Here is a 25487-nt window from a genome sequence, read left to right on the forward strand (position 1 = left end):
GAGAGGGAGTTAAGAAGGTTAACTAGTTAGGTCTCCTTTTAGGGCAGGATTTAAGGATATGCCTAAACTTGATCTTGTTGAAGTTCTTGGTTTGCTAGAATGGAGAGTTCTGTTCAGAAAGCATTTCAGAGGACAAAGAGCGTATTTATACTAATCAGTAAGCATTACAGCAAGCTTCCTTGTGTTCTCCATGTTGCTGTCTGTTCCTTTCTCCTTTTTATTTTCTTTTCCCATCATTCGCTGCTGCTTAGTGAGCGCTGCTTCCTCCCAGTGCCTCCATGCTTTATCCCTCCTTACTAAGCCACTCCCTCAGTAACAAGGGGATCTAGAAAATACACTGAAATGGTATTAGCTGGAAGTAGGCCCATGGTCTTTGTAATCCGTTTAATTGCATGCTTTATCCTTTTTTTCCTTAGCCATGCACAGACCAGAATATCGTCTGCGGGGATGCTGCATCTGTGTAATGTTTGCATGTGCTCCCCCATGTGCAGCAGCAACTGCTGAGGCTGTTGAATGCTCAGCACAAAAGGTTAGCTTAAATAAGTAAATACAAGTGAAAAAGCTGTAGCTGGAAATAAATCTGCTACATGTCTGCTGGATGACCAGAAGCATGACTTCAGCACTGAGCAGACCAGCGTTACTCAACTTGCGGTTTGTGGTCCAAAGGACATCAAAAGAGTTCAAAAAATTCCTTCAAAAGTCTTTAAAATTGGAAACAAGGAAGTTAAAATCAAACACACATGTACGTATTTTCACACAGCTTGTCCATATATATCTCGGCCCATTAGCTCTTTACTGTTGTCATTACCAGTTGAAGTGTTTTTAATAGTAAAACCATTATTTTATTAAACTGTTCTGTTTTGTCTGTCGCTCTTGTTCCCACCTGCCAAACAGTTCTGGAATTTGAGATGATCTGTGAATTCCTTTTTGAAAAGGATTTATGATTTAAAATGAGAGAAATACTGGGCTAGCATATTTTGACATAATGAGGTAACTCTAATATTCTGACTTTATCATGAATTACTGTTGAGTGCTGCAATACATTTGCATGCTAATCTTTCTATTAAATAACTAAATACACCGTCTAAGTAAATCTTAGTCAATTTTAGATCCCACAGCTGTTACATTAAGAAGTAAGGGTTTTGAGTCATCCCAATAAAGCAGCCTTGCTGTTTTCAGGTGATTAATTTATTTGACTAATTAGGTTAATGAAAGAGAGAGAGCATGGGCTTACGTATTTATTTTATCTGTATGCCTAATAAAATGTCTTTTCACTCTCTCTGTTAGTTGGTTTGCTTGCCTGGTGTTGAGGACTATCTGTGAATTAATGGAATACAGAGTTACATCCTTCAATTTGGCTCCAGCACTCCCTATGTTTTCCATTAGAGGAGTTCATTGCAGTGCTGCTTTGTCAGCTGCTACTGATGGGATCTGTGACTCGTGGCACAGTCTTGTGCCTCCACGAGCAACCCAGTGCTGGGATGGATGCTCTCTATGTAGAGTGGCTATAGTGAAAGAATAGGATTTTGAGTGCCTTCCCACCTCCCACACCGTAGGCTGCTGCTGCAGCATGACTGCTCCTCGGGAAAGGGCTTGCATGCATTCTTGACCTTATTACTGGCAGCAGCATCCTTGATGTCTGTGAACGTAATGACCACAGTGGTAAGACCAGTGACCGTAATAAATTTAAGTATGTGTGCAATATTGGCAGAGCTGAGGCCTAATGGAGCAGTGAGGGCTGGCTGCTTCAGCTGAGGGCAGAGTTCAGCAGGAGAAATTCTTTAGCTGAGGAGGGAAGTGCAGAGCTACCCAATTCCTGCCTGGTGTAAGTCCTTGTGAGGACTGGGGCTGGTGGACCACTGTGGTGAGGCTGCTCCTTCCCTTTTGGGAGTTTAAATGGATAAATGGAAGTGAGAAGTGACCGAAAAGATGGGCAGAACTGCTTCAGTGGTGCAGCCTGCCTTTAGGGTAACTGAGAAGTATCTGTGCGTGTAGCAAGGGGTCCCTGTGTTGGCCCCAGGGAGTGCTCCTTGCTTTGTGGTCCGCAGGATGTTGCCCAAGGGCCTGGCGTTCCTTCTATCCTGAGTTGTTAAGCAAAAATAGTGCCAGAACTACGTGACTGCAGTCCTCTGCAATCTCAAAAACCCTGAGCCAGCACACTATTTTAAAATTTCATGGCATTCAATATGAGAGTGTTGCAGAAATAGCAAAGAGGAGACTGAGCCAGGCAGCACACTGGGGAGAATGGAAACAAGTATAAAAGAGCAATGAATGCCCACAAGGGCATGTCTCAGGCCTGCTGGGAGGTATGCAGGTGAGTGCCATTCCTGCATCGTGCATTCAGCTGTCACCACTTGTCTTACATCTGAATACAGTAGGATTATAATCTAATATCAGTTTCCATCTCTGATTTCCCCAACACACGTGTCAATATGATAGTCCCAAACTGCAGTTCAGCTTCACAGATGGTACCTGCATCGCAGAAAATATTAGACGACTCGTGCCCTAGATATGACAGAGTGTATTTGTGTACACAGCTGTGTATGCAGGAAAATCACTTTCATGGTAAAAAGCGGAGTCACATAACAGGAACATAAAGTTTGGTGGGAGACGCAGGGGTGTCCTTGTAAGCGCTGGAACAGGATAATCAGAATAAGATCTTATAATTGTGAATAGATATGACAAGTGGCTTTCATGTATCTGCCTAAAGAAGTTGGCTTTTATCGTTATGTTGTCATTTTATTGAAAACAACTCTGGTGACTGCTATGTCTAAAGTGAGAGACACTTCAAATGTTTTAGTGACCTGCTGTTAATAAAATAAACACATCAAATGTCACAGCTTCCTTGAGGATTGCCTCAGGTTTCTTCAGGACATTGTGCATTGCTAGTGGCCCATTAGCAGCTGTTCAGCTGTTGCAAACGGTAGAAGATCCAGAGGTGAGGACTTGCGAGGTCTGGCTTATTGCAGCCCATGCACTCCAGATAAATGTTAAGAAAGATAGGAAGACAGGAAAGCCATCGTGGAGAGTGAGCATGTGTAACCTCATGCTGTTGATGTGTAACCTCAAGTACTTTTTCCTGGGGACCGAGTTCACTGACAGCTAAAAAGTGTTGATTTTGTGGGATGTTTCCCAGCATCTCTGCTACTCTGTGTTGTCTCTTCCTATTCCAAAGCTCTTTGCAGTAAGACATGAAGGAAAAGTAGTCTAAATCACCTAAAATGGGAGTTTAGAGTAAATTAGGTAAACTAAATTACAGCATTGTATACATTCTCAGATTCAACGTTCAAGTGACCTTAATTTGATTAAGCTTAATTCACATCAAAGTAAATTATACTAAGTATGAAATAGGGTTGATTTAATTAATAATGAGTGCATCTGCAGAGATCTAATGTAGTTTGATTCATTCAGGAATGTTAATTCAGATTAGCGTTCTAGAGTTTTCTCTTGTAAACAAACCCTACAGGACAGTTTACTAGATATGGCTAAGCAGATATGATGGTGAGTTGGCTGCCCTTGGCTCCAGAAGGACTTTCCCACTGCTCTCCTTGTGTGTGACTTCACCACCATTTGGTTGTGGGATTTCTTGTTAAACTCTTAATCCAGCCAAAGAAAATCCAACAGTATTCTGTTGGATTAGTCAGTTGTATGACTGCTGCATGATGCTCCATAGAATAAAGGCAGGCTGTGAATGTGTGATCAAAATGAAGAGGGCTGGGACTTATTTGTCTGCTGCCTTGCATCAGTCCTTTCTGCATGAGTTTTCCCTCTTTGGGCAGAATTTCTATGCTGGAATTTCACTGCCCGTTGTGTTGCACTGTGCATGGACTAGAAGGCATATATCTTGCTAGCGTGGCTTATAATCAGATACAAGTAAGTTTGATTTACTCAGCATTTAGGTAGCACTGTCAGGTATTACCTGGCTCTGACTTGTACCTTTGGCTTTTTCAATCCTTTGTGCCTATGTGGTGCTGTTGCATGAACTTTCTGAATACCCATCACCTAAAGAGTTTGTACTTTCAGTACACACAAACTCTACTCACCCACTTGCTTAATTTTTTCTTTTTTTCTTTTTTTCTTATTTTCTTTTTTCGTCTATATGACTTAAAGTTCTGTGATTATATTATTTGCCATATGATTACTACAGGAGTGGACATGCTATGATTACAAAGATAAAATGACTAAAACGGCCAAGATCTGCAAATTTTTCTGTAGGGTGTGGTATGACTGTTGAGTCATGGCCTGAACCACTGATTGATCACCTGGGGAAAAAACCCAGCTCATCCCTGAGAGCACAGGTGAAGGCAATTCACCTGTGTGACCAGAAGGGGTGGAGCCTGGCTGCACCTCTTAGACCCCCATTTAAAGGCTGACTGCCACTCTGGAATGATTGCTGGTTGGAGATTCCTCCCTTGTGGAGTCTTTCATGCAAGCTTAGGTTTTCAGAGATGGGTGAACATCTTTTCCTTTGAAATATTCTATCCATGCTGGTTCCTTTAATGTTACACTCCTGTATTGCCTTTCCACAGTATTAATCTTTCTGATTGTAATAGGTGTTTGTAAGGACTTACTTGTTTTCAGAAGTTTGTGGCCCTCACCCAAAAAACTTCAGATTTCACAGTGCTGCGCTGCAAGTATAAATGAAGTAGCAGAACTGAAGCACCAGGTTATTTTGCCAAACTGAAACTATTAAATCGGCTTCAGGAGAAAAATGGTTTTAAAATATTATGTAGATATAGCGAAGTTGATCTGATTTCATTATTTATTTATTTATTTTCCTCTGAAAATGAGAAAAGCAGTGCTTGAAAAATAGAGGAATGATATTTTGAACATGAACCCTACCTGCAATGCAGAAGTTTCTGGAATATGGGACTATAGATTACTGTGCTTCAGAAGTCCCTTGAAATCTGTCCCCAGTGTATGGGGAAATGCTGGTTGCCCATGTCAGCATCTTCACACCTGCTAGTTTGAGCTCACGAAGGGGATGGACTCCAAGGTGGCAGCTGAAGGGATGCTGTTTGTCTCTGGAAGCTTCCTGTGATTATTTGGCTCGTTCTCTCTGCAAACCAAGCTTTGCAACCACTGAGTTATGCCCGTCTCATCCTGTTTTAATATCAGCACATCCAGATACATAAACAATGTGCTTCTTCATGAGACGATGAAAATCAATGAGGCTTTGAAAAGACATGCTCTATAAAGTCACGGCCTTATTTGGGAAGTTGCAAGAAGCTCGGCTGTCACAAGAGAATATTTTGGCTCTGTGACAGTTTCCTTTATACGGTTCTTCAGCGAGGAATCTCCTGTGTTTGTACAATGATAACTTGCAAGTGTTGCATGCCTTTTTTTCCTTCCTGGGAATATTTGACCAGTGTATTGGTCAAAAGAGAATGAATGCCCCTTTGGACCCTCCTCTAGCCCAAAGTATACAGAGAAAGCAGGTTTTCAAAGGTAAATTGAAAAACTAGAAGTATTTTAGAATTCCTCAGCAGATTCACACGTGTTTTTATTACAGTTACAACTAAATATCCATTTTTTCCATTACTTACTTGTTGAGAACTAGCATTGGTTTATGTAAGTGTGGGATTGTTTAGAAATGACTTGATCTGTCATCACCCTTTTTTTTTTTTTTTTCGTTACATTTCATGGGAACATTTCCTTTATGTGAGTGACTCCTTTGGAACTGTGGTGGGATAAAAGAGGCTATTTTGTAAATAATGAATTGAAGGGAAGGCATCAGAAACAACAGTGTTAGATATAATTTTGTGGGGAAAAATGTGAGAGCAGACATGAGAGTGTCATAGGAGAATTTTGAAATGGTTTCATGGAATTGTTTAAGTTGGAAGGGCCTTTAGAGGATATCCACTCCAACTCTCATATAATGATGCCCACAGCTAGATCAGGTTGTTTGGAGTCCCATCCAGCCTGACCTTGAGTGTCTCCAGAGTCAGGGCATCCACCACCTCTCTGGGCAACCTGTACCAGTGCCTCACCACCCTTAAGTAGCCAAAAGATAAAGAGGGATTAGAGAAGAAAATTGTGATTATAAGCTAAAAATCACTCTAGCTGTTACTGAATCCTTCTCTATATGAAAAGCCAGTGCAATACAAAAATATTGCAGAAACTTAAGCTGTGCAATTTAGTGAAGCTGAGGGAAGAGGACCTCAAGGGCACACAGGTGTTGGAGACCTGGAGCACAAAAATGAGAATGCCATGTGGATCTGTCTTGACACTTGTACCCTCGAGCACCAATAATAATAGTTTTTGGAGAAGCTGAACAGCCAAGAAACAGAGGGTGGTTGTGGAATTAGTACCTATTGTTGGAATTTTATATCCCACAATGAGTAGAAAGCATCCATCTCCTCAGGTTGTTGGATCTTCTTCTCCACCTGTCCTCACTAGGTTTTCTTTGACCTTTTCTTCCCATTCCTATGCTCATACATACATTTCAGTCTATTTCTGGGCTCTACTCACCCTCGTTCTGTTTGAGAGGTGAGAAGCAGTTGTCCATGCTGACATCTTTTCCCATCCCTGCACCACTGCAGCACTGAAGGATGTAATTACTGAGTGCTGTCTCTCTTTGGAGAAAAGCAAATGGAGGGGTGCTGGACCTGAAACTGATGCAGCCCATGGGTCCAGCATTGCTGCTGCTTCCCACATATCAGCACTACCTGATAATGCTGGTGACACTTCAAGTAGTTCTTGCCTAGAGCACCCTGAGGTAGCAGAGAGAAGAGTGATGGAGGCTGTGGACAAGAAAGTAGGATTCTTACGACTCAAGAGAGCTATTTGAAGTATATATGAGGAATGTGAGGCTGAAAAGAGCAGGCGTTAGGTTAGGCTGATCTGCAGTTCTCTGAGATACAAATGTGTTGAAAATGAGTTGAAAATCTGGAATAATAATGAATAATGCATGACAGTGGCTGGAAATTAAGAAGGAATTAAGGGGAGTAAGTTTTGGATGACACTTTAATTTTTGTGATGGTCTTGTGATGGTCTGTCTGTGCATGAGTCTCAGGAATCCATCTGCAGAGCCTTGACACTTCTGTCTCCACTTCTAATGCCCGTTTCCACTTTCAAGGACACGCTGACTGCTCTGTGGTTTCATTCATTTGTAATTAGCTAAGCCAGGAGTTGACTTGGATTTCTAGCTTTGACCATTTTCTTCAGGACGTCATTTGTATTTGGAAAGACTAGTCTATGTTGTGTTAGAGGACAGCTCACCTCACTTTACCTCTGAAGATGAAGCAAGTAGGATTTGTCTCATGAATAAAAAATTAATTCTTGAAGATATATGTGAGTAGTCAAAACTGGTTGGATCGTACTCAAGTGAGGTATGAGCAGCAGATGGCCAAGGCTCGTGGGAGCCCAGAGCCCCAGGGGATATTTGGTTTTGGGCAACCCCAAGCAATGCCAGGCAAGACAGCAGTGAAGCAGCACAGCATTTCATCAGTGAGAACTATGGGGAGAAAAAAGCTTTCATTTGCTGCAGCTCACTGTAGGGTTTGGTGAACAGCCCATTTGGCGTGGGTCAGCGTGGCAGTGGGTGCAGTGCTAACCTTGATTCATGGCACTGTAGAGCAAGTTGTAGTAGGTGCTCCTTCCTTGGCAGTAAAAAGACGACCTGTAGTACCGCAAGTAGTTAATCACAGCTTGCTGTCTAAGCAGGTGGTTTTTTTGTTTTTTTGGGTTTTTTTTTTTGAGTCAGAGTGAGAAAATGGGGTCATTAAGTTGAGAAATGGTAGACCATACAGTTCCAGCCAGCTGTGATATCTTCTGGCTGCAAATTGTATTGCTGCGGTCATGCTGGAGGGCGGCCAGGGCTTGGACACTGGGCAGGATTGGTTTGGTTTGTCAAAGGCCTACAGCACAGGGCCAGAAGCTGGCAGAGGTCCTGAAGCAAGCCTCCAGATGATATTACATAGCTCACAGGAGAATTAGGAGAGAGATGGAAAATTCTGGGTGTGGAAGATAAAGGAAGGTGCCCCAAAGCATGGGGGTTGTGTTATTATTTTGCTTCTTTATGGGTATTAGTGCTTGTCCTTATGTTAGGAAACCGAATTTCATCCCCACTAGCACTTAGAAACTGGAGAATGGATGATGTTCAGATGATGTCCTGAAAGCTGCCCAGCTGATGGATTGAGAGAAGGCTCTGACTGCTATGCTGATTTCGTAATTTACATGCACTTAATTCTGAAGTGTAACATGCTTATGTAAAAAAGATATTTTTGTGTTAATTTTGACACCTCCTTTAATTAAAGTGTCAAACCTAATAATGTTTCACTGGAGAGTACCACTGTCTCCTCAAGATGTCCTGCAGGAGCAGCCAGGATCAAGAGCTCTGATACTTCTCAGGTCCTTAAATAGATGAGTCATTTTTTCAGTTTTCATTTTCTTTGTGTGAAGAACAAAAAAGGCATTCCTGATCTGTCTCCTGTGTTTTAGAATATAACCTTGGGCACCTGTAACTCTCCTCCAGCATTATAGGGAGAAGGTAGAATGAAGTCTTAAAGTTGTAGGCTAGTTGAATTTCCTGTATTTCAAATTGTGCCCATTGCTTCTTTTCCTGTGACTAGGCACAGAGTCTCACTCTGTCTTCTTTACACCCCTGCCAAGTTTTTATAGACATGGATGAGTTTGTGAGGATGTGATGGCACATCCTCACATCTTCTGTAGCCAAGACTTATGGGTTCAAGGGAGGCTGGAACCGGACTGGTATGATGTCCTAACCTTTCCCCAAGAGGTGCTCTGGTGGCATCCCACAGCCAGCATGTCTCACCAGCCTGTAAAATAGTATGGCCTAGTGTGTGAAACTGCTTGTGGGTGCTATCCTGAAGCCTTGGAGCAATCCAAACTTCCATATGTGCTCATAGAAGTGAGTAATCTGAAACTGCCACAGTTTAAGTCTGGTGCTACTGTCAGAAGCTGTTTCTGAACAAAGAGTTCCTCAATATATAATGAATAATTCCTTCACATGTTTATTCTAACATCTTTTGCATCAGCTACCAGGGCAAGAAAAATTCTTTTTCTCTTTTTTTGTTGTTTTTGGCACGTCATGAACATGCGACCTCATTTCTAAGAGAGAAACACTAGGACTTTACTGTTTTGTTATGGAAGAGGAAGCAATACTGACCTTGATGTGATAGCAATAAGCTAAATCTTGGCAAATTCTTTACCTCATGATGGATAATCCATATATGTCTTGGGTGAAACTCTGGGTCATGATCAGATCTGAGCTTTGATGTGTCTGTAAAATCCTCATAAGCCAGTAGCTCCTAAAACCTTGGCACTGTAGTCCGGTGGTGGAGAGAGTTTGTTCAACAGATTCATTGTGCCAATGGAGTTTTCTCAACAGCAGTGTGGTTGCTGTTACAGTTCTGCTTCTATTCTCCAAATGTTAGCCTTGATTTTTCTGCTACTGCTTTTTACCATCTTTCCAGAGACTGCAGAGGTATAAAAAGGCTCAGTTGTGAACAGCTGCACTCTTTCAGTGTTTACCAGAGCTGTCAAGTAAACTCTGGTATTTTCCATGCAAGTACAATTTCTGTCCTGCCAGTGTACTTAATGATGAGTCTGAAAGTCAGTAGATGTTAATATCCTCAACTGTGGATGGGAAGTTGCCTAGTTCATGGCAGATACCTTTGGCTGCAAACATGCTAGTATATAATTAAAATGCTTTTTAGATCTGCAACATTTTCTTCCTTCAAAATAGCAAGAAGTCAGTGTGGTTTTGGTGGTATATGACTAGCTGTATTTGTGTCTAAAGTGCACACTTCCACTTTTGTTTTTATATACATTTCCAGGTTGGTTTATATACAATGTATACCCTACACATAAGTGTCAAATGATTTATTGTCAGTTTGTGCTTTCAGGAGCCCAGTAGCTTATTCAGAGAATATATAAATGTCAGTGGATATTTTCCATATCCACTGATATTTTATTTGATAGTGGTGATGATGCATGTCTAATCTCATCCTCCTGCTCCTCTTTTTTCCCATTAATTCCTCAAAACTTGGAGAAAGTCAGCTAATTACAACAAGCTTGAAGGAAGATTCCAAATGGAAGTCCATGGCTCCAATTAATTTTCTCTGAGAGTCCTTTATATCTTCTGCTCAATGTTTAAAAAGATTAAGATGCTAATCAGCAAACGTGTGTCAGGAGTAAGATGGTATGGCTGTCAGGTGAATACTGAGGTAGCATAACTTGTAATTGCTGAGGCAACTTTTGTGTGCAGTATGATTCAAATTAATCTCTTCTGAATTGAAAAAGCTGTTGTTGATAGTTGCTTATCTAGGGATAAATAATATATTACTTCCTTTCATTTCAAATTCATGCAGCCTCATGCCTTTTCTTGGAAGAGATTTTGCATGGTTTTAAATCATTTTTCATAAGCGGGCAGAAATTCAGGCACAAATACTCAAGTCTTAGTCATATCAACTAAGATTTGCAGACTGTACAGGGTGAATCTTAGTTTCTTTGGATATTTCGTGGTATGACCATATTTCTTCTTTTACTAATTTGACATTTATCTCAAATATGCTTATCTTCTGCTGTCTGTCTTGTCTATTTAAACTGCTAGGGACCTTTTCAATATTCAGCTTTATACAGCAATCAGAACCACACAGTTCTAAATTGGACTGGATATTTTAGGTACCATTGCAGTGACTGATAGCTCAATAATTCGTATGCAGCTTTTAGTTTTCGTTCAGACCGTCTCAGTTCTGTTGGACTGCAGATTGTTATGTGGTGTTATACCCAAGGGCTGATTAGAAACTCAGTAAGAATCCCATTCTCTCTGATTCACTGCAGTGCACCTTCCCTTGAGCTCCAGAGTGAGGCAGATGGGGCTATGTTTGGGAAAACTTTCCTTTTCAGCATTGTGCTGCATGCTTGTCTGCACCTGGTACAGAGTATCCGTTCATGAAAATGATATGTGGTACTCCCAAAGTGATAAGAGTAAAGCTGTGGGAGATCAACGTGGGAAAAACCTGGCACTGGCTGTGCTGTGGCCAGGCTGAGGCTCTCGGTTTGCAAAGCACGAAGTGTACTGGGGCCAAATCTGGGAGGGGGAAGTTTGCTGTGCTATTTTTTTTTGTTTGTGTTAAAGCTATATGAATGTGGCCACAGGTAGGGTTTTTTAAGAAGGCTAACTTCTTGAAATCAAATTTTGGTGATAAATGAAGACTACGGATGAAAATGAGCAGTCAGAAATGTAGATGAGAAGACTATTCTTGTGCAGCAAAATTGATGTTAAGTTTTAAGGCAACGTGTAATAGAAATCCAATTGGTGAAAAGAGGGGAAAAAAAGTTCATTTCCTCTCCGCCCTCTCCCTCAACAGCTGAAGGTTTGAGTCAATACTCCAATATTGAATATACCATTGTTCAGAAGACTTTAAGGTACTCTAATTATTTCTGCTATTTTCTCAGTACCTGAATGAACTTAGATAGCCATTCCTTCTTCTTTTTGAGTAATCCTTTTAAATCTTATTTTCTTAAGCCTGGGAAAGGCTTCTGAACTCAGAGGACACCCTATTGAAAGGAGATTTTTCAGCATTTTCTGGGATGCTCTCTGTGATTGCTGTATCTTCCACTGTCCAGAAACGCTGGAGCTGTTGGTTCATTCTGCTTCTCTTTTCACCTTCTACTTTCTTCCTCATGAATTGAATTTTTTTTAATAGGTTTTTATTTTTTTTTTAATGGTCTAAATGTCACTTCAGCATAATGATAATACAGGCTTAATGCCAGAAGTCTGCTATGTTAGTAGCTTTTCCCTTTCTTCAGCAAGGGTATAAATAGTTATCTCGTTAAAATATCTCAGTTTGTGATCAGATAATGTCACCTAGCATTTGGCCAAGGCTTTGGTGGAAGCTCAGGTCAATGGACTAAGAGTGATGCAACTGAGATACTGAGTACCAGTGATACAAGCTGCTGTTTTTCCAGAAACTAAGCTCTTATGCAGACTATCAGCACAGGGCTTTTGTGTGCCACTTAAGTAGTAGCTAGAACCAGAAATGTCACCGTTGTCTTTTTGCCTTGTTCTGGTTTGTCTATTCGTACCCTTTGCTTCTTTGTCAAGCTTTCATCATCAGAGGTTACTCTTTCTCTTACCATCTCTCTTGTTTGTTAAAGACTGGACTTAAATCGACACGTTTTCCAGAACTTACAGAACTGCTTCAGTGGGAGCCATCATTGCTGCATCTGCCTGGCAATACTTTGGGAGGTGGGATGGGAGTACCTCAGTTCCCATTCCTTTAACTGCTCACCCCATCCCTCCCCAGCTATAATTAGAGTTATTTTCCTTTTCCAAGTCATAATTAAATTTTGTGTTACTGTGGACATTTTTCATCAGGGGTTGGACTGATTTTACAGCCTGGTAGGGGTAGTAAACAGTTTTCCTGTAAAAGGTTTTTTGTTGCTGATTGTTATTTCTGTCTGCTTCTGTCTGCTGACACTTGAAATCTGTTTTAGAGCATGAGAAATTGCAACCTTCTTTGCTAAGAGGTCATAAGGAGATATTATAATCCCACTTTTATTTATTTATTTTGCCATCCATGAGTTCATGAGGCTTTAGAAAGTCCCTGTGATCTCTGTTAGGTAATGTCACACCGATCCTCATTCATGTGGACAAAGTGACACGATCGTCTCAGATCTTCCAGCCTTATTTGGGAATCCTACTAATCTATTAACCAGAAATGGCACTTTTGGTTATCTTACAGGATAGGAGCCCTGCTCTTGCTGTCTGTAATGCTACAAATGGTTGTGAAATTGCTGGCTAAAAAAAAAATGAAGTTAAAAAAAGTTATCCCAGTGGAGCCTTTTCAGCAGCTGACCTCTCTTTGAAAGCTTCTGGAGTGTGTTTGCCTTTGAGCACAGTGAGCTCATTGACAAGGGAAGCCATCGCTTCAACAGTTGACTATTTATTTGCATAGTGGCTCTTGCAGAAACTGGAAGACCAGGCAGTGTTTTTGTAAACTCTGTTTCAAAGAGAATGGATACTTAGGGGAAGCTGTATGCTATAATTGCTGTTAGTTGTGTAGAAAGGTTTTTATTTCGGCTAGCATAATAAATAAACACTAGCATTTCAAGTGAAAAACAGCCCTGTTCCACTTGAATTCAAGTCAGAGTGAGGTTGGGGTGAACAAGAAAACCAAAGTTCAGGCTTTCCTTATTCAGTTGGGTGAGATCTTGGCTAACTCTGACTTTGAAGGTAAAATCCTGTTTCCTACAAGTCCGAGGCAGGGCACTACCTTGCACAAGGCTCTTGGGCACGGTGTTCAGTAAGCATACGTGTAGTGAGGTACATCCTAAATATGAAAGATGACTTTCCTTAGAGGTTGTGTCCTTTGTGGTAGTCTTAATGTCTTATTAGGTTATAAGCAGAAGTACCTCTGAATAGTTCCTCTCCTTCTGGATGCCTATAGAATAATTCATTTGCATCAGATGGTGTGACTGCATGTGTTTCTGTGCTCCAACAGTGTGCCCTTATTATCATTTAATACTATCACATTTGTTTAAAAGGAAATAAAACTAAGCCCAAGGTCATTACTGCATATATATACCACAGCCCAAATAAATTCAGAGTGTTTCCAGTGGTGATTCTTTGCCAAGAGTGCCTTTTCTTATTGCTTCAGCCCCTTCTGTCTACTTTATCAGCACCATGGGTTCAGATGCTGATGAGGCGTGTCACAGATTGCTGCTTCCTGGTGACATTGCTGCCTGTGTTCTACCATTCTCAGAATCCCATAGCTTGATGGGACAACTGCTCTCCTCAAGCAGGGTGACTGGAGGCTCTTTAAGAGTTATGGTTGGGTCTGGGTGGATGTTTCATACATCAACCAAACCCCTCCATGTGGGAATGTTTTCCTGTACTGGGAATGGGCTGTAGCTATAAAAGGGAAGGAAAAAGGGGTGGGGAGTAGCCCGGAGGAGCTGCCTGCTCTTGCATTTCCCTGGCAGTGCCCCACCATCTTTTCCTCCCAAGTGAGAAGTGGTTTTCCCAGAATCTGACTCTGTCATTTCCAATGCTCCCCTTCCTTAGCCTGCTTTCCAGCCAGCAGCCCATTCCCTTTCTGCCTGGGCCAACCTGGCATCCTTAAATCTTGCCTCCCTTCCAGAGATGCAGAGGTTCACCCTGGTGTGCACACAACAGCATGACAAAATCTTTCTGCATCCCTCCTAATGTATCGCTGTGTCTGTTTGGGGCTGCTGAGGTCTCCCCATGCATAAGGACCCATGCAATCCCAAAGCCAGCAGAATGGACCGTGCTCAGGGCAGTGGGCACAGGCTGCACCCCAAGCCCTGGTCTCCTGCACCGGGAGCCTTACAGCTCTGTTGCCGTGGAGATTGCGTGCGCTGTTGCTAGGCAGCTGGAGCATCTTCCTTCGCCTACCGCAATGCCACGAAATCCTGAACTTTCCTCACTCCCCTTGCCCTTCCTCTGCCTGGCAGAGATGGCTCTTAACCAGCTTCATTCCATGGCATGGCGGTGGGCTGTGAGTGTTAACCCTACAAAACAAGAAAAGCCCACGCGGTAGTGCAAATGGCACTGACGGCAAGGAATTCAGGGCTGAAGGAGTTAAACTGGTTGGGGATAGACTACAGAGGAAATGATTACTAGTAGATAAACTCCTTTAAAATGTTCTGGCTTTCATGGAAGGGGAGGTTGGTGGCTGCAGCCTTTTGTTGCATCATTGGTGGTTTATATGAATAAAAGCACAGAATAAAATATCACTACAAGGTAAGAAAATCGGCTTGAATGGGCCAGATTAATCTCTTGGGTTACGATATATATTTAGTTTTCTGTTGTCCTCAGCTTGTGTTTACTGATTTTTGATGTGGCATGTGGATGATAATTTAGCCTGTCATGTACAGTATTTGACTTATTTGGCTTGAATAATAAAGATATCAGCCTGTATTCTTGGAGTATACTGCATTAATCAGACTTGCAGGAATGATCACATGGTACTCTATCGCCTTTCCCTGTTAGCTGCTGCTTGTCAGCAGCTGGCTGAGCTGTAGGCTGCAGGCCAGTATCTGCATACCCTTTCTCTTCAGAATATTTCAAATATTCTGTCTCATCATTATGCATTTTGCTGCAGTTTGACAGACTAAATGGTTTTCCTGCACGTAAAGAAGATTATTTTTAAATTTCAGAGCATTTGTGTAGTTACTAGGCCATGTATGCATTTGAAGAATTCAGGTAGGCTCTCTGTTTTATACATCAGTGTGCTCGGTTTTTTGTTCTCACCAGGTTTTTGCTGTGTAATGTCAGTCAGCTCTACAGTTAGTTCTTCAATGTGTGAATGTTTCTTGCATTTTAAACCTTTACCCTGTGCATGGGGAGAAGTGCTTGAAGGGTAAGATGCAGGTAACGGTAGCTAACCGCATGATGAAGTGCAAAGCTGAGTAATTGAATGTATCGTGCACAGATTTCATAGCCGTGCAGCCAGGAGCAGCAAGTGCAGTGCAGTTATAAATATAAACCAGAAACTGTTCTGTTTAAAAGGGTCTTTGCTATTTTTGGTTCCTGAGAATCTGACAGATGCTCCTTTGAGATAAAATCCTGATTGTGATAGAGAAAATTGATGCTTGGACTGTATATAGGATTATATTTTATGCTGCTGCAGAGTATACGTGTCTGTTTGTCATAATCTTGTAGTTGCAGAATTCCATATGAATTTTGTTTAAAATAAAGATATGGTTGAATTTGTCGGGTTTGGCTTCATGTTTGCAAACATTAGAGCAATGGGGTTTGTTAGAGTGTGAAATTAACACCTTTTATTTGTTACTGGTTTTGCTTAGCATTGCCTTTGCCCCCCCATCTCCAATATAACTCTGTCCTTATGCAAGTATTGAGGTCTCTTAAAACTGTAGCAAGTATTTGAAGGCAGGAAACAGAATTTCTACAGAAATTGATTATTTTTTCTGCAGTAAAACATTATTGGACTTAAAAAAAATAAATAAATAAAAAATCTGGTTTGTAGTTACAGGGTAGGGGGTGTCATTCTTTTTTTCTTTTTTAATTTGTTTGGCTCCCTGTGTTCTCATAACTTGTGTTGTAAAATTTCTGGGTAAGATGGTGTCAGTGTTGTAGCAGGCGCTAGGGATCATCTCATTATACGTTGGTGTGACTGAATATCATCATCATCATGTGTCATATTCTATTCTTTTCAGTTTTGAGAAGAGATTGTTTGACCAAGTATGTAACTAGATGAGAGGATGGTTTGTCTTTGTATATACAAAGAACACTCTATACCAAATATTTTAAAATTTAAACTTTCTAGCATCAGACAAAATATAATTAATATTACTTCTGTCTTTTGTTAGAGCATTTAATATACTGGCAATTTCCCTTTTTTCATATTTTACTGATCAGTTCTTTGTGGAAGTGAACAGTGTCAAAAGCAGTAAAAGCAATTGCAGGAACCTCTGAGGTGTTCTGATTCCATCCATAAATACTGAGGAGAGAGGCTCGCAGAGCATGCTTCTCCTGTTGTGAGATGCAATATGATGCTGTCTGAGTGAAAAGATTTTACTGGAAAACGAGATAATGCTGTGTAACTGCAGTTGTCATAGGGCTGTCAGGAGATGGTTGAAATCTTGACATCACTGATTGTTGACAGTAAATTAAGCTGCAAATGGGCTCCAAACTTACTGTGCCACTTACTATGCCCACAGTTATTTGTATTTCATCCAATTGATCCTTTTCTTAACAGAGTGGAACTCTCAATAAATCTACCCCGAGAGGGGAGTGGGAAGGATGGTATTTTTAAAAATTCTGTTCTAAAAGCCTCAGCTGTCTTTCAGTGTTGTTCCTACACATCTCATGCCAGGAAGACACCTACTTTTATGACAAGAATGGTCAAATGCCAATTACACACCCATTAGGCTTATTAAATTACTTGTCTTCTCTTAGACTTGCTTTGAAAATGGTATTAACATTTAATGTGCAGAATACTAGATCTTTTCTTTTTAATGTTTCACTTTGTTAAGGCTGTGGTTTCTGTATAGCAGCATTTAAATGGCATTTGTTTTATTTGGCATTTCAGTGGTGTTTTGTTAAGGTTGTGTTTGCATGTTGATGGGTTCTGTATGGTATGATTATTCCCATGCCTGTGGCTATATTATGCTTCGATGGGATCAAAGCATATCTTGAAAGATAAAGAAAAAAAAGGTTGGTCAAGTTGAGCAGTGAGGTGGAAGTCTCTCCCCCATGCTCATGGATGCAAAGCTGGTGGATCAGTAGATGGCACTCTTCTCTGGGCTAATGGCCCCTGGTGCTTGGAAGCTGGTGACATTTTCCCCTGTGGACTAACCATAAACTTACCCTCATCTAACCTGCCCAGCAGCCTGACTGTGACCTGCAAATGGGTACTTACGTGCTTCTTGCAGAAGCACAGTTGCCTGCATCCTTCAGTGTACCCATCCAGTCAGGGTAACTAAGTGTCCAGGGCTGAGGAGATGGCCACCCCATGTATGCCTGCCCATAGGAGCCTATGTCACAGAACCATAGACTCACAGAATTGCTTGGGTTGGAAGGGAACTTAAAGACCGAACAGTTCCAACCCCCTGCCATGGTGGGGTCATTTCCCACCAGCTGAGGGCCACATCCAGCCTGGCTTTGGGCACCTCCAGGGATGGGGCACCCACAGCTTTCTGGGCAGCAGTGCCAGCGTCCCACCACCCTTGGAGTGAAAATTACCTCTGAACATCTAACCTAAATCTCCCAGCTTTTAGTTTAAGAGTGTTTCCTGTTGCCATCAGATCATGTAAGAAGTTGATTTCCCTCACGTTTATGAGCTCCTTTTAAGTACTGGAAGGCTTCAATGAGGTCTCCTTGGAGCCTTGTCTTCTCCAAGCTAAACAAGCCTAACTACCTCAGCCTTTCTTCACGGGAAAGGTACTTCAGTTCTCTGATCATCTTAGTGGCCCTCCTCTAGACCTGCTTTAACACCTCCACCTCTTTTGAGAGCTGGAGGCTCCAGGCCTGAATGCAGTACTCCGGATGGGGCCTCAGGAAGGCTGAGCAGAGGGAGATAATCCCTACCATTGCCCTGCTGGCCGCTACTCTTGACGCAGCCCAGGATACAGTTGGCCTTCTGGGCTGGGCCTCAAAAACCCATAGGACTCACCAGATGGGTAGTGGGGCTTTTGGTACCCCAGTGCAAGAGATGCCTTCTCAGTCTGTCTGTCCAGTATTCCCCAGCAGTTTCAGTTTGATGCAGCATTCTTCAGTTCCTGGCTAAATGGTGCTGGAGTATTAGTGCTGAGTGTTAAGCAGCCACTGGTTTTCTCTGCAGGAAAGTCCTGCATGGATGGATGGAATAACCCCAGTGTGCTGTTTGTGAAAGCCCTCTGGGATGGAGTGTTACCCCTGTGGTTGCTGTTGAATGAACAGGGACTTAAGCCTTGGAGAAAAAAACGGAGTAAATCCACTTAATGATCTTGTAGCTCCTTGCACCGGTAAAGATGGGTTTATTTGGCTCTTGGGAAGTGCCTAATAGCTCCAGAAAAACTGCAATTGATTTTGAAGTGAAGGTGAAAGGAGTAAAGCTGGTTCTTAGTTTGTGGAGGCAGCTGGATTGTGCAAGGTACCAGTTGCATCCATTTCCATGCTGAGTTTCTGTGCTGTCTTTGTAGAACCCCAAGCCTGGCATATGTTTTGCTTAGGACTGGAGATAACACTGCTCACTAGCCATGTTTTTATCATCTCCTGCTGACTCCAACTGAAGTTGTAATAGATCTTTGCACATGAAGCCAAAAGGAGGTCTTGCCCACTTGGCCACAAGTTGTACTTTTCTCAGTTGTGCTCTGTCCAGGTTTAGCTCTTTAGCAGCAGAACACAAATGCAATTTTTTTCTTTTTGTTGCCATGCCTTTATCTTTGTGAGATATTACTTGGTATTCTTTGCAGTGAGCCACTGTCTGTCTATTTCTGATACACCGCCCACCACAGCATCACGGTATTTTTAACTGCATCTTCTATTCCCCCATCCACTGAGCAAACCTGAGAATGCTACAAAAAGGAAAATGAGGCTTTCAACATAGCTGGCAATGAGCAGAGGAAGAAAATCTGCTGATGCGAAGTCAAAATGAACATAAAGCATTTCAGTGCCATAATTCTGCCTTTCTATAGTGGGTACAGAACCTTTAACCTCATGATCCCCAAAGCATCAGCAGCACTCAGGTGGTAACTCCCAGTGTTAAAATTCAGAGCCAGGAGGTTTCTCCTTTCCCCTGCCCCAGAGAAATAGCAAAACCATTTATAGAAATGAAAAAAGGCTGCTGCTCTGAAGGATTGCAGGCCTTTCTTCTGTGCCTTTTCCTGCTGAACACTCCAAAAAAGGAGGCTGCTTGAATAGTCCTAATTTTCAGAAGTGCAGCTGTAGTTGGAGTAGTCAAGCAACTTTTTGAAGCTCTAGGTGAAGCACTCAAAAAGATTTACTTGTGTCACCAATTGTTCCTTAAAGAAAATAAGGTCTGCAAAAAATGTGGCCATACTGATAAACAAGAAGCAGCAGGAGACTGGCCAAAGGAGATTTCAGCTGCTACAAAAGTGTGGCTTTGTGGAGAAGGGTGATGGGGTTGCAGCACTATGGAGGGGTGAAACAAATCATGGTCCCAAGTCAGCGACTCTGACCTCCAGCTGAGATGGAGCAGACAGAGAAAAGCACACCAAATAGTGCAGTTAGTCTTTTCTGACAGGAGTGTGGAAGAATCAGGGCATAACTGTTACTGAAGTCAAAAGGCATTAACACAATGGTGCAAACAAGTTTAAAATGGAGAAAATCCAGGGATGGTGTTTGGGCAGCATGTAATTGCTTGCAGTGTCTCAGCTCCTGCTACTCTGCATTGCTGAACTTAAACTGCGTGCATTGCCATGTTCAACATACCCAGTGGGGACTTAATAAACAACCACCAAGGTGTGAACCTAAAAGCTGGAAGAAGACAGCTTTACCAGCCAGGGGAAGCTGCAAACTTGCTGCATTGCCACTTGCTCAGCAAGCAGACCTCCAGCAAACTAGCTACTAGTGTGCATTTATTTTGTCCTTGTGCCAATGCACCAAAATTGAATGCAAAACTTGACAAAAATACATCATTGATGTATTTTGATTACACACAGAGACTGGTGAGTTGTTCATGTTGCGCATGTGAATATTCCATATGATGCAACTCACCAGGGAAAATACGTGTGCCCAGAGGGTTACAGCTTTAGGATCTGTAGTGCTCTTTTGCATCTTTCTTCATGTGAGAGTTCACACCTAAGTTTGTGACCAGGATGCCAAATTAAGAAAGAAAAAAGAACCAGTTAGGATTATTTCTTTTTTGTGTGTGAAGGTAATTGCCTGAAATCTGCCCTTTGTTATTCAGAATTGATTTTAGATACTTGATTTTTGGACAGTTGTTATTTATCCACACGAGGCAAAAGCCCTGAGGAAATGTTGCTTCTTTACACAGCAGATTGAATCAAATGTTTTTGCTGACATATTTTTCCCTGTGACAACTGACACTGCAGTTGCCGTGTATTTCCTTGGTTCAACACAGATACATTTGAAGAGGAGAGGAATACTTCTAAGGAAGTATTATGAGAATACTGTTGCTGGGAATGACGATAAGCGTATGCTATTCTCATAATTTATTAGGTTGGAGGAGCTTCAGAGTGTATGGTAGGAGGTAAATTCCAGATGCATCAAAATCAAACTGTGTGGGACGTGTGTTTAGTCCCAAAGCATGGGGCTGTCTGGGAAAGAATGCTGTGCCCCTGTCTTTTCTCCAGTCCAACCGTGCAACCCATGGAGCAGTTCAGTGCCAAAGACCTGGCTGGGTCACTCACCATCTACTGCAGTGTAAAACATCTGCAAGAACAAGAAATTTTCTCTCTGTTCCCTTTGCTGGGTGGATGTGGCAACCTGATATTTTGCATTCTTTGTTGTCTCTCTCATCTCTATCCTCATCCAATGTACGTCTTCAGACCCTCGTCCTCTTTTTTTCTTTTTCTTTTTTTTTTCTTTTTTAAACCAGTCTTGTAACAACGTTTACAAACAAGCAGTGGATTGTTCTGGTTAGTGAGGATCCAGACACAGGTTTCAGAACTGAAACCACTTATCAAGACACATGGAAGTTGATGTCAATCTTTAAGATGAAAACAAACATGCAAGTACAGATGGTTCCTTTAAAGAACAAAATTAATGATAACTTTTAAAACCACCTGTGGGCATTCACTAGGAGAAGTCATTCTCTCTCCTACTTCCTCTGTTTAGCCTTCAGTGTAGAGCATTCAAAGATTTGAAGCATTTTTTCTATCTTTTGAAGTTTATCTTCAAACATCTGCTGCCCATCTCTTACTGGCAGGGCCAGCTTCTTAGGGGTGAGTGCTTGGTTTTGCTGTGCTGGTGCCTTCCTGAGGTGCCCTGTCCCAGCTCTGAGTCAACCAATGTGACACCACAGGTGCCTAGGTTCCCACTTTCCTTTTCTCTGATATCTGTTCCATCAGTTTGAACCCTATCCACGCAAGTTTCATGTTTATCAGCTACAGGTGGAGAAGACATTGTGTATGGAGGAAAAAACGTCAAGAGAGCTGATGCTTCATTACTAGAAGTACTTCTTGAGAGATGAAAGAACCTGGGTGAGAGGGATGCTGAGGAAAACTTTCCCAGGCAATAGGTAGTGTGAGGCAAAGTGCTGTGAGATTTGTGGGTAACAGCCTGGCAAAGCTGACCGCAGGACAAGGCTCAGGGATGGATCTGTCCATGGAAGTAGACCTGAGGGTTTGAATCTGAAAATAAATGAGAACAAAACTCTCTGCTCCACTTTGGTGAAAGTACACGCTGTGATACTTCTCAATTGATAGAAATTGAAGCACGAGTATTTCCATTTAGGTCGTTCAAGTAGCATGGTGTCCCCATGTGGGTTCTGGTTATGAAGACTCACTTAAAATTCTACTTTGCCTGATTCTGGGTGATGTGGGATGAAAACATGTTCTTAGGATCACACACGGAGCTGGGTTTAAATCTGGATTGTCCACATCCTAGCAAAGAGTCTTAGCATGTACCTGCAACGCAGGAGAGATTGGACTGTATTGATGGAATTACATATGTAAAGCATGCTTTCATAGTGCTGTTGTAGCTGCTGCAGTCTAAAGGTACAAATGAGGTAGTGTATGAAGAGAAAGGAAATACCTCTTATTAAACCACCCAGAAGAAAGATAATTCTTTGAACTTAGACTGCAGCTTTTTATTAATGTATCAAATTTAAGCAATGTCGTAAAACATTTTCATTAAACTAACTTCCCATTAAATCTGTTTGTGGGAGAGGTGGAAAGGAGGGGGGGAAAAGAAACAAGTTTCAAGGAAATAAAAGGAGAAAAAGATAAAGTTTAGGAAAATAAACGATTGAAACTTGTGCTTCAAGCTGAAGAGAGTTTTTGTATCTAAAGATGTGTCCTTAATTCTGACCGTAAGAACTGATCTAACGAAAGGTTTGCAGAAATAATTTGTTTCTGCACAGAACGTCTTTGCTTGATGAGACAGCAGTTTTTGATGTTGTTTCCTATGAACTGCAATTCATGGAGTTGATGCTGTTCTGTCCAACTGTCACAGATACGATGCTCTTTAGCAAGGGGTTGTTTATTATAAAGCTAGGTTAAAAAGTTTGCAATAGGTAAGACTCTTTTTAACATCCATTGTAAATTATTTGAGATCAAAGTAATGTTCTTTTAATTGAGGGAGTGGATTTTTTTTCAAAAATCAAGCAAAGAATCATTTTGTGTGGATCAGATATTCACAAGAGCACGTAGGTACTCTTATTCTAGGGAGCAAGACCAGCTGGATGCTATTTACAAAGAAAACTAGCCTTTGTATTTAAATGTTCGTATACATGTGGAATGTTTTAATTACTTGAAAATCTGTTTCTGAATGCTAAATAATGTGGAAAATCTGATTCTACAGTCATCTCTGTGCATTGCAGAGTGGAGAGAGTGAGCATTATGATGTTATCTATCGTACTTAGAAGCTGCTATTTTTCTTACATCCATGATTTTTCTGAGCATCAGGTTGCAGGAAAATAAGATTGATGTAGAATTCTTCAGTAGGAAGCCTCTAAAGTTGGTGAAGTAAATCATCCCCTGTGTGCTTTTTACATTACTGAGATGTATCAGTAAATGTGTGCGATGGATGGATAGGTATAGGTAGGCAGTGGTGGTCAAAGCCTTTTTAGAAGAACGTGCAGAAAGGACAAAATCAAGAAAAATTCACGTATAACCTAGAAGAACTCTGTCATAGCAGAAGAAATGTGTAAGCAGGTTTTGTTTGTGACTTTGTCACCGGTGAAGGAGGTTTCTGCCTAGAGCCTATGCTGTAGGTCACATGCAGTTACAGTACCACTTGGGCAGAAATAAATGCATGTCCCAGTTATACCAGATGACTGCATCATCCTTTGAAAACAGGGAATACAGCCCAAGCTTCACCATGCTCAAAATCAAACAAGGCAGGCCTTTGAGTCAAATGTAATTGTGCTGTGTGGTGCAACTGGACTGATTCCATTATGGTATTGGGACAATACAATTGTTGCAAGAAAAATAGCAAATGATGTATGAATCCTAAGTGCTTAGTGCTACAAAGGGTGGAGGAAAAAACACAACCTTAGGAAAAGATCACACTTCAGAGACATTATTGTGCTGTCAAGCAAGATTGTTGGTACCAATAACAAGTAATGCATTCATATCAGTAGGTCCCCTATAGTCATTTTTAGCTGGTGCAGATAACTAATGGTAATTTCCAAAGGTGCTCAGACAGAACAGGCTCATTAAATAAAGACATGCATTTATTTAAACTATTTTTAAAGTGCAAAGTGAGAAGGAGGAGAAAGAAAACATCTGATTACAGAAGAAAGTGAAGAGTATGAATCCTCAGGGTACAGCGCATGTAAGGTATCTAGATAATTTAACATGAAAAAATTGTCTGATTTAGTGCGGAAAATTCTGACATTGCTGACAAAGATGTAGCAACATCCTGGCTTTGAAGGTTGAAGTAAGAGAAAATCAATCCTGAAATACGATGCGGCTTCCTGGCACTGAGGCCTGTGGAAGAGTGGTGATGCTCAGAGGGGGAAGCCATGCACTTGTCATCACTTCAGTGCCGAGCTCCAGTTACTCACGTTTAGATAGAGTTCTCTGCCCCCAAAAGTGATCACGTCCATGTCTTTGATGTGAAAGAGTTGCCTGTGGGTGTCTGTGGGTACGAGCTCTGTGCAGCTCAGTCCCAGCAGCATCCCACATCCTCTCTGAGCCCAGCCACGTTGTGTGACGTCAGGGCAGCTCCCGTTGCCAAACACTCAGGATTTCAGTTGGCTGCCCTTGTGTGTGTGGGCGAGGGGAGAGCAAGGGGTCAGACATGGAGTGTTTCTCCTTGTAGATATGCGATTTGGCTTCTGAGGCCTGGAATGTGTTTTGCTTGGCTTTCCTGGTTTGTTCTGGTGGAAGCATCCCCACTAGTTTTTTTTGTATGGGTTATGATCCATGCAGAGCAAGCAGCTGGCTGCACCATGCCAGATAAACATTTCTGGTGCATTCTCAGAACCTCCGACATTTTAAACTCTTTATCTGCAAATTACATGTATGTAGATTCAAATAAACAGTCTCGGAACTCAGTCAGGTCTTGTAGTTGTTCCTTAGTACTTTAAAAGGATGACACAGAGTCATTTTGGTGTGTACCACAAATAGAAATTTTGATTTTAAGTATGCACTGACATACACATCCTGTTTTATACTTTATGGAGCCCATCTGGTAGAGGAGCTGTATTTAAGAAAATGCAATGCAGGAAAAGCAAAACCCTGCCATTGCGTTGCTACAGTGGAAAATTACACACTGTACAGCAGCTTGCACTCTTGGTTTAAAATGATGACTGACAGAAAGCGTGTTTCCAGGGCTTCCTATGCTGAATGGATTAGTTAAACCATAGATTTCTTCAGATGTCTGAATCCAACTGTGGCAGTATTAAGTAAAGAAGTCAGAAACCTGAGTGAGAATGCTCACTGAAACCATTATTAAGTTTTAAAAGAGGCAATGAAGCAAAGATTAGATGTAGCTGGGAGTGGAAAACAGCTGTGGAAACAGGTGTTGCTTGTCACTTTAAGTTTTACTTTGATGACCAAGCAAATTCAGGTGGGTAGGGACAGAGATGGTGAACAGGTCTGGCTGTGCAGGAATTGCAGCCTCTTGCATCAGTGCTTGCTGCAACTCAGGAAGGCTGCATTTGTCCTGGGAGCTCTTCAGTCAGACATATGGGCCAGAGTAAGTCATTTGTTTCTGTAGTCAGTGCTTAGTGTGCAGACCCAAAATCTCTGTAACCTTGAGAGGGGATCAAATATGACTGTGATGCCTGAGCCAGGGAAACAAGGATTTGTCTCTAATGCTGAGATTTAAAGCAGATGCTACCAGACATGACATACGTGTCTGTGGGCACTGGGCACACTGCTTTGGGTCACGAACATGG

General features: G+C 41.7%; 1 protein-coding gene across 5 annotated transcripts in view; it reads left to right on the forward strand.

Annotated features, from left to right (window-relative positions):
* The window catches only part of EVL (Enah/Vasp-like), a 129212-nt gene that overhangs the window by 5728 nt on the left and 97997 nt on the right, over positions 1 to 25487 (forward strand). For 4 of the 5 annotated variants that reach the window (XM_031553673.2, XM_085225624.1, XM_085225623.1 and 1 more), the window contains exon 1: positions 15159 to 15196. The exons of the other annotated variant lie outside the window; for it this stretch is intronic. In XM_031553673.2, coding sequence (XP_031409533.2) covers positions 15174 to 15196 — 23 coding nt within the window. In that variant the 5' untranslated portion in view covers positions 15159 to 15173. Of the gene's footprint in view, positions 1 to 15158; positions 15197 to 25487 lie in introns of those variants that run through there. 5 annotated transcript variants of the gene reach the window in all.

This window comes from Meleagris gallopavo, chromosome 5 (assembly GCF_905368555.1).
Source record: "Meleagris gallopavo chromosome 5, MGAL_WU_HG_1.1, whole genome shotgun sequence".
In the NCBI taxonomy this organism is placed as follows: Eukaryota; Metazoa; Chordata; class Aves; order Galliformes; family Phasianidae; genus Meleagris; species Meleagris gallopavo.